The sequence below is a fragment of the Varroa destructor genome, unplaced genomic scaffold, assembly GCF_002443255.2.
Source record: "Varroa destructor unplaced genomic scaffold, Vdes_3.0 BEIS01000003.1, whole genome shotgun sequence".
NCBI lineage: Eukaryota > Metazoa > Arthropoda > Arachnida > Mesostigmata > Varroidae > Varroa > Varroa destructor.
In genome coordinates, this window is record NW_019211456.1 from 44,130,412 (window position 1) to 44,140,012 (window position 9,601).

The window sequence follows — 9,601 nt, forward strand, 5'->3', positions numbered from 1 at the left end:
TCAAGCGCTCCCTAATAATCACAATGACTTCTCGTAAGAAATGGCATTCTAATGCGGAACAGTCCAGCCGGAAAATAGCAGCGCTACCGTATAAACCTCTGTGGTAATCCGTGGATTGTTTTAAATATACGAGTTTAAGCGCACGATCCTAAATATTTCAAACAAGCACTTGCACCGTGTTAGGATGCATTTTCCTAGCCTCCACTTTGCGCATCGTGTGATGCGAATCGTTTTGCTGGCACTTTTAGTTCTGTTGTTTGTGTTGCTGGTGTCGACGCTAAATTCAGCCATGTCGGTTGGCGCCGCTTTTGAGGAAGCTACCCGAATCAAAACGAAGCCAGTGTCAACCCGGGCTGGACATTTTCGCGAGCCTCCGATGAACCGCGGTCAATATTAACTTGTCAGGAACCACAGCGGTCGAGATTTTCACCACCACTGCGAGTACTCGCGAAATGCTAGCAGAACATTTCAATCTAATAAGAAAGTTAGATTTTATCGCAAGCCGAAGTTGGCGTCTACAGACGGGACTTCCTCGGAAGATAAATCCTACGAAACGTATATATATATGCATATATCTAGTTGTTAAAAGTGCGGCGCCTATACAAACGTCATAAGCCAATCTGCGCGAATGTACACCCGAGACAAATTCAATTACGCAACTACGATACAGTTCGCTATAGACAAATGTTGATAATGATGGTAATGATACAATTATAGCACTCGAAAATATACTGAATAGGGAAAATAAATCTTATAGATAAATAGACACGAGATGAAATATTACTATACACTGCGATAACTGAATAACTTCTAGCAAATCATTGCGTGTATCATTCCGCAAAAAAACTGAGTAGTTGCAAACAAGATTTTACCCTACAGACAACAAGGCATTGGGTAACCATGAAGTAATGATGAGCCGCGTAAAAGGTTTTATTATTGACCATATTTATTCGCTGCGTAAAGTTTTCTCCATTTTTTGCGAGAAAAAAATCACTAATAATGTTTCTTCCAATGTGAGAAGTATTTGCATTTACAGATATTCAGACCGTAAATGGAATATATACAGTAACGTGTGGACATATCCGTATAACTTTATGCATACCGCTCGTTCTTTGCATTTTGTACGACACCCCTAGAAAAGAAAATCAGCGTTCTAAACTGAACAATTTCTGTTCTGTCCGCCTAAGCATCCAGTTGTCATTAAGGTCACATTGTATCACGGTCACAGAAACCTTGCACTAGTTAATATCTTGAGTCATTGTTAGTTAGAAAATGAGTAAAATTGTACCGTTTAAAACGATTACCATCGACGAGATCAAAAGTTTAGATTAGTCATTCTCAAGAATAGTATTCCTTACATATTCTTTGGATAGCTGCAGAAATTATTATAAAACAGATAGGTTCGAACGAAATGTTCAAGAAAGACGCAACATATAATAGTTAATTTGCAAATGCGCACGACGATGTTATCAACAAATAGGGTACTAGAGGTAATAATATGAAAACCACTATGTCAAAAGGTTTGATACATGTTACAAAGCCCGAAAAAAAACTTGACCCGAAATCTGCTATGGCTGTTGCTCTATTTCATTAAATATAGAGTCTTACCAAAACATATATTTTCGAGAGGTTTTACTACATTACAGATCATCTGCTAACAAAGATACGTATCAAAATGTTTTGAAGATCAAGTAGAACTCTGAACGGCTTTAGCTTCAACTCATCTGATACAGAGATCTGACTCATGAGGACAACTTCAATGCATGACAGCTACACAGCAACATTTTTATTAACATTTTCGTGGGTAGACTGCCTGTATAGGTAAAACTGTATCGTTGATATTCGACAGGTGAAGTTTATAAGACACAAGCACAGAATAAAGCGGATGGAAACAGTAGTCATAGCGCTTTAAAGTAGCAGCGTGTGGTAACAGCGATATCTTATATGTGTCACAGCTTTACACTCTCAAAATGAACACTAACACTTTATCATTGTCGAAGTGCAAACTTGCACTGTTGTATTACTTGAATCTCAAACTAAAAATCAACTTCGAAATCTATATCGATTTTAGTCATATTGCGAAATAGCTCAAGGTGATCTCGTAGAGCTTCGACATCGACACAAGAGACTGTTGAGACCATCCATAGCATGGCTAGAAGATGGATCACTTTCGAAGTTCGATTTCTTTTTCCGACTCTTTCGGAAATTTTTTGTTTCATTTGTTTATCAGTTTGCTTGATACGGTTAAATAAGAGTAGATGGTGAGGTTAGTGCTGTTGTAACGCAGCCACTTATCGATCGACGCCTTTGACGCTCCACGAACATAAAGAAAAAGTCCGTGACATTGCCGAAAAATAAGTAACGACAGCTAATCCTAAAAATGATCAAGAAACGGAATAAAAACAATCACTTCCTACAGTGGCTGAAGTTTCGGGGTTGAAGATATTTCGTCACACAATTTGGCGTCATATTTGAGAGTGCAAAGAGCTAGATGATTTGCTATCGAATATTCACAGGGCTTGTGTTTCAAAACGGGTAACCTCTTTTTCTAGGGATTCGATCTCATAAACGTTGGCAACTACATGTAGCTATCGATCGTTCATAAAAACGCGCTTGTTGGTTGCACAAATCCCTTTTGTTTCTCGCCTCTTCGAGCTTTTACAGAGACATCCTTAAGTGTATCTTTCTTCTGTCGACTCACCCTAACTATACAATTGCGCTATTGCTGTGCGAAATTTACACATAGACCTTAGGTTAAACTAAGCTATTTATCCGAGTCGATCTCGTCTGAAACCCTACGAGCCTCTTGCATTTATTTAATTGGACTCTAAAATATTGGCAATGCGGGAAGTTTTTAGCTCAACGCTTTGAACACTAAAAAGCGACGCGATTTTCGCATTGGAGGAACCTAACACCGTGAATGAAAGCTATCGACGCATGTACTAGATTAAAATATTTATTTAAATATCAGGCAATGATCATCAGGCTCACACTGAGCTGTGTCAATCCAAGATATAATAAGAAGGTCATAAAGGACAATATACTTTTTACGATTTTCAATCAACTGACACTTCGTCGATTCGATGGGTTAGTAATTGCAGTCCACTAATCTAGACCTTACGTAAAAAAGGATCATACTTTTAAAAGCACCAGATAATACTCCTCATGCCCTGTTGTTATAGTTACGTGTGGAAAAGCGTATACATTGAAATTACTGTTATTATGTTAGGTTAATCTCGGTTTAGAATATTTATTTTTATTGCTGCATTAACATTAAAAATGATTGAGTACTAAACATACTCTAATCAAATTGCCTGTATAGTTGTTCGTAGCCCATAAACCGTATTAAGATACTTGTACACAACGTGGAATGTGCCGTTTACAAAACACATAAACTGTCCTGCTAATTTATTTTTTAGCATTGCAATTATCGGATGTTTCCTGCCTTTTTTTTTTGTTTACGACAGTGATATGCGTAGATCGCGGCCTTTATTTCGTTCTGTGTCAGCCACATAGCGTCCGAAAAATCCTTGACGAACAAGTCAGCAACGATAACATGGGAATGATTACGTAAGTTGGTTGTTGTATCCTTTTAATATTTTTAGTTCTCGCAGCCTATACTTTTCATGAAGGACGATTTTTCTATGCTTCAGTTACACGATAAATACATTGGTGTTCTCGACAAGAGTCAAGGACAAGATTTTGAAGATGTGCAGCATAATATGCAGAAAAACTCGTAATTCAAAAGGCTTCTCTGTTTTTTTAGTCTTTTTTTTTTATTGAAACAACGGAAGAGGCACGCATTGCAAATCGAATCCCTGTGTAAGCGGATTATTAGAATTCCATACTTTGTTGCATTTATAATGCACATATTTGATACTGTAACTTGGGATCCTCGTACAGAAATTGTCTCTTCGAAATCACTCGTAAATTTGCAAAAATAAAATAACCTTGCACTGATGCCTGTGATTCTCCTAACTTGGCGCCTCTAAATGAACTATCGTTATTCTTGAGTCAGTTCAGCATGAGTACTGTTGAATTAAAACTACACCATCAGACCGATTTGGTTGAAAGAAATTCTGCCAATTGGTAGGCCGTCCAACTTGCTTGTTTCATGTTAGCCATTAAATGTTACTGTGAGTAGGACAATGGATTCTGAAAAGAGCAAATTATGTACACGGCTGGAAGACGTTCCTACGCAATACAATACATATATGCGACACTTTCCATGACGTCACTTTTCCTGATCTCGAGCATACTGCTTATGCTCAGAGTCGTATATTTACTGCATCACTAGAATATGCTTAAATATTGTCCGTTTTAAAAATGTCAAAGTAAATTTAGGTTCATATTGCTTTAGTGTTTCAATCATTTACATGAAGTCTACAGTAGTATATAAAAACATCATTTGGGCATGGATGGTTGTAAACGAGTGGTACCGATATTGAAGTTCGTTGTTTAAAAAAGTCCCTAAAATTCATTCATTTGCCTATATTTTTCAAGTCTTTTTTCTAACTAAACCGGTAAGATCAGTGACGTATGCGTTACAGAGCAGAAATCCTTTTTTTAACCTGCCCCCAGCCAAGCCAAATGCAAAGCATGCGGTGAAAGTATGTGAATCGACAAGTGAAGTGCGTGGCGGGTAGAAAAGCTCGCAAAGATTAGTGAGCGATCATTGACGAATCCTCCGAATCCTGATTTAGACTAGATTTCTTCAACCTCCCATCCTCTCTCGTTTCTCGTAACGGTGGCTCTTCCGCCATCTGCTGTCCGAGCATTTTTGTTACCATCTGGTTGCGACTCAGGTTGCCTCCTTTTTAAACTTCTGTCAAAGTCTATCTGCCGCTGGCTAGATCTGTACTCTATTCGTTCTCTTGAAGAATCCCTGCGATCTAGTTGACCTCTATCGTCAGCTTGAAACTCTCTTCGCGAGCTGCACCCATGTCGATCCCTGTCATCGTCCCTCCATCTTCGATCCAAACGTCTGCCCCAACGTTCGTCACGTCGATCTCCACCACCGCCTCCCCGGTCAATACCATCCCGCCGACGGTTGCAACGACGATCATTGCTCCATCCAGCTCTGTCAACATACGGCAGAAATGGTTACATTAAGATAATGTTTGGATAGCTAAGCTATCTGATCTAAAATCAATCAACGTTCGCATTAAATCGCTAGTAAAATAATCATGGATACCATTGATTATGAGTCAATGGATTTTACTTTTCTGAGCATCGCGATTACTTGAAAAAAATATATGTATACATAATTAATTTTTGGTTAATCACAATATGACCACAATGCAACTGTATTAGCTTTGCACTAGTTTTGCTGAGTAATCAAATTCCAATAAATTAAAATCCTAACAAATGTACTATAACAAACGATCATTATATAATACATTTCAAAAAAGTGTTCGTTTACCTTCCTCGACTGCGACTCCACTGCTCGATGACCGGTGGACCTTTTCTGATTTTCGCTAGATGCTCCGTATAAAAGAGGTCATTTTCTGTGTAGCGATCTTTGAGGAGCTCGTCCCACCGCGAAATCTCCTCTTCTTCTGTTAATGTCATTATACTGGTTTCCCTCACTATCCAATAATCCGCGACACTCAACGGTAAACTGCCAATGAGGCTGGTAGTAGAGCTAAACATCAATCAGACAAGTAAACACATATCCAATTTATTTCTTTACATGTTCTTCCTTGTAAAATCTGCGGGTCTCAAATGGGAACTGGAAAAAATGTATTATATGCTGAAGGATAAGAAGATTTACTATTGATGCGAACGTTTTAAGGGGTTATCATTTAAATCACATCTATAATTGCGGAATAATACGCTTGGGCTATCTTAAAATGGGTCTATGATCGTGCAACAAGACCGTGCCAAGGAGACGCCTCAAATTAGTCTATCCGTTTACAAAACCCAGACGTAGTTAAGTCGTGAGGACTCATGAAAGCACAAATTCTACTGACGTAGACTGAAGCTGTGTTTATAGCACTTGGATTTAATGTTTGATCTCTTCAATAACGTCAACTACCATTAAGGATAATGTAAGTAACGAAAGATCACAATTTTTATTGGTAAACAAACGACGTTTTCCGAGTTCGTGTAACTACCCTGCAACATAATAACATAATCCCTAAATTTCTGCTTTAATAATATAGTCCCAAAAATAATGCCTAACTACTTGGCACATCTTACAGAATTTCTCAACTAATTTCTACAAATACAAACGCCTACACACACTCGAAGATAACTTTCCTAAATCGGCAGAATAAAGAACAAACCAATTTAGGGGGGGGGGGGGGTAAGAGGTAACAATATGGTCTCTTTTGACGGCCTTTTGTACTAATGAAGTAAAGATAGCCCGCAAAACCTTTCTCAAAATCTATATCTACATCGAAACGAACGAAACGAGAAGAGTTCGTTATTGAGTAGATATGATCAGGTTGATTTGTCTGCCTTAGGAAGCGGTAAACAGATACATGCGCTCTAATTTAACCGATATAAAAAAGTCTACTAGGTAATCTGAAGACTAATACCCCTCGGCTCCATGTCAATTCAATGCCTGTAACAGGAATTATCGATTTAAGTGCATGAAGGCTCCTACATGACTAATGCTAGTTAAAACAACGTATATAAATGTGTTGAATTTACAACTTTATTGTTATTTTCACACATTATATATACAAAGCATTTCATTTCACTGTTCGTAGTAAATAGTCAATCGATACGGATTACCATCCCTTAATGAGAAATGATCTTAGATCACCCTCTTACCTAGCCATTTATTCTCCTGTTTTGCCCAATAAAGTCGCTGGCTACTATAGGACCAAGGCCCGAAACAAAAACCGATCGTGAAGGCTACTTATTCGTCGCTAATCAACGCGACATCTCGCCGCTGACTTGGCCGATTTTAGGTTATTTTGCGCAAAACAAAACTTCACTTAATGTTTCTAAATACTTCTGAGGCGCAAATACGATTCTGCAGTTTGTGCAACTCATACATCCACCCGTAAATAGCATAATCTACTTAGACATCTGTGTACGGTCGATGACAAATGAAGAATCGGCCTTCTATCATCTCACTTACAGACCGCGTTCTATTGGATTTCACTGTAGTGATTTCAGTTATTCTTCTTGCTCCCGCCAAATCCTGAAAAGCCCATCATGGCCGATATGTCAGGATCAAGTCCTGTCCCCTCCTCGTCTGCATCCGCCTGTTCCTGTTTTCGTTTTTTCTTGTCCTTTTTCCTCTCTTTCTGGTACTCCTTAAGTCTTTCGCTTTCTTCCTCGAGCTCTCGGACACGCTCGGTAAGGTTGTACTCTTTTTTCTTCTCATCGGTCTTTCGGCGCATCATCTCGAGACGATTCTTGACCTGATCAAGTGATGAACGTTCGACTTTCATTGACATACCAAGGTTCCGTTGATGTTTCTTTCCATTGATGTGATCGAGAAAGTTGATCGAGTCTTTGACTACGCAATCACATACGTTGCAGTAATATCCGCCAGCCTGCGAGTGATCAGCGGTCTTCGAGATCACCGTCGTCTTGCCGAGCTTCGAGTCGAGATCGACTTTGTATTGCCGCGGCTTAAGAAGCTCCCGTTGAACTTTCTTCTCCCGTCTAGACCCAGAAGGTCTCGAAAGGTTAGGTCCACAACCATCTGAATCTTCGTCCTCATCATCTGAGTGCCTGCGTTTGCCGTCCTTTTCAGCTGCTCGGTCCTTGGCACGCTGTTCATACTCTTCCCGGTCCCACTTACGACGGTGGTCGCCGGGATTTGAGAGTGAACTCATTATGACGCACGGCACAATTCGACGTGCGAAACTAATACACGAAACACACACCCAGAAACACGAAGCACTATCGCGTTACCGAAGTTAATGTGGGCACACCTTCTTCCTTTTGCTATGCCAACAGCAGTGGCTCAAAGTAAATAACTCATGCAAATCAACAAGGACTATTTGCTTGACAATGAGGATTAAATTTCGTCGATGCATTTCATGCCAAAGGTCAGGGTGATCGATTAATGCTTGAAAGATCGGCAGGATTACATCTAGCTTCCATATACAGCGATTTCACCGGGACGACTCGTCTGCAGTTTTTTTGCTGCAAGCCTTAGGATCAGTACCAAAGACACGGATTGATCGCAAACCAGTTCTACTACCGCTTACTTTTGACACTGGCGCCGCAAGAATAAAGCAGCAGACACATACACACACCAACATGCAATTCTGCGGCGTTACGTACACTGAATATGAGCTAAGTACGCCGACCGATTAGCTTTCGCGCATCATAAAGTTTCATAGAGCTTGTAATAAAATGCAGCTCATACACACAAAATGAATGTTTCAAAAAAACTTACAATTTCGTCGCCACTCCACCAAACTCACTTTCGAAAGTGGACGGGGCGGTATAACGAAATCGCTACTAAGAGCGCTGCCGTAGGAGCACTGCGTTTATTGTGCGCTGTACGAAGGCTGCATACTAGGTGATAAACAAACAAACCAAGTGCGGTGTATATAACCCGTTGGGCAAACCTGAGCACAACTTCGAAATAATGCTTGGCGCCACTTTTGAAAACTGACATCACTCATTTAGAGATCTGAATTAATGCATACTATTCTGACGATATTTTGGTATAGGGAAAATCAGTGTGGAGCCAATCTGCGCCACTAAAACGTAATCAACAAAAAATTTGCTAAGTGGAATCGTTCAATGTTGTTTGCTGGTTAAACACAGCAAATTTAAATCCAACTCGGTTTCACAGTCGAATTGTCAGAAGCATTAAGCACATCTTGAACGTCAAAAGAATAGCTTAGCTACAATGTCGTCCGCGACCAAAAAACAGTATATTTTAGATTCAATGGAGAGAAAGCTTTCATTTGAACTGAACTGTCTGCCTTCTTTCGCAAATTCTAAATGGTAAATGGTGATCTATTGAGTTAAAATCGAATCAGCTGTTTTCGTTGCACCGTAGCTGACGGACAAGTTTTCAGGCCATTTTCATTATAGATAAGACGACCACTCGCGAAGGACAACTTTGGAATCAACTATATGCTATGATAGACTCTCACTGTTAGATCTAGAGGTAATATTATATTATTGTAATTATTTAGCGGTTACTTTTTCAAAGAAATAACAGGGCGTAACATGAACCGATGCTTCTTGCATCACAGTTTGTTTGCGTTATATAAATTGAGAAGCGAGGCGCGCTTCGCAGGCTAGTCGGAGTGTCCGTGCGCGATTGGCGCGGTGCTGTTCTGTGTAGTGAATAACGACGGTTACTTACAAGTGTGAGAGTAGAAGCTGTCTTATTAATATACATTTTAGTGATAATGATATTTGCATATTACATGTGTGGTGCAATTATTTGGTGACAGCTGAGGCAGTCACTAACGGAAAAGGACGTCCCCGACCGATTTTTTGATCAATCGGTCTGAAACCCTGATCTAGTCTTTTCGTGACTATATATATATGTATATATATAGTCACGAAAAGACTAGATATATATATCTAGATATATATATAACTAGATAGATATATATATGTATCTATCTAGTTTTAATTGGGTCATATCACCATAAGATTATATATA

At 39.4% G+C, this 9,601-nt stretch overlaps 2 protein-coding genes across 9 annotated transcripts in view; one reads left to right on the forward strand and one right to left on the reverse strand.

The window, feature by feature from the left end:
- Nucleotides 1–6,639: 6,639 nt before the first annotated feature.
- Nucleotides 6,640–8,522, reverse strand: LOC111246864 (zinc finger matrin-type protein 2). 2 transcript variants are annotated; one of them, XM_086984762.1, is made up of 2 exons: nt 8,369–8,522; nt 6,640–8,120 (listed from the first exon to the last, which is right to left on the reverse strand). In XM_086984762.1, exon 2 carries the CDS (start codon nt 7,797–7,799, stop codon nt 7,128–7,130), a length of 672 nt encoding a protein of 223 aa, XP_086840888.1. In that variant the 5' UTR covers nt 7,800–8,120; nt 8,369–8,522; the 3' UTR covers nt 6,640–7,127. The 2 variants fall into 2 exon arrangements, with proteins under 2 accessions (XP_086840888.1, XP_022652919.1); XM_022797184.2 differs by having other exon boundaries at nt 6,640–7,830; nt 8,369–8,521.
- Nucleotides 8,523–8,944: 422 nt separating this feature from the next.
- Pdxk (pyridoxal kinase) overlaps nt 8,945–9,601 on the forward strand; it is an 8,221-nt gene continuing 7,564 nt past the window's right edge. For 3 of the 7 annotated variants that reach the window (XM_086984754.1, XM_022797179.2, XM_086984756.1), the window contains exon 1: nt 8,960–9,094. The gene's annotated coding sequence lies outside the window, so the exon portion shown is untranslated. Of the gene's footprint in view, nt 9,095–9,156; nt 9,300–9,601 lie in introns of those variants that run through there. The other 4 variants (XM_022797183.2, XM_022797182.2, XM_086984757.1 and 1 more) reach the window with 4 other exon arrangements.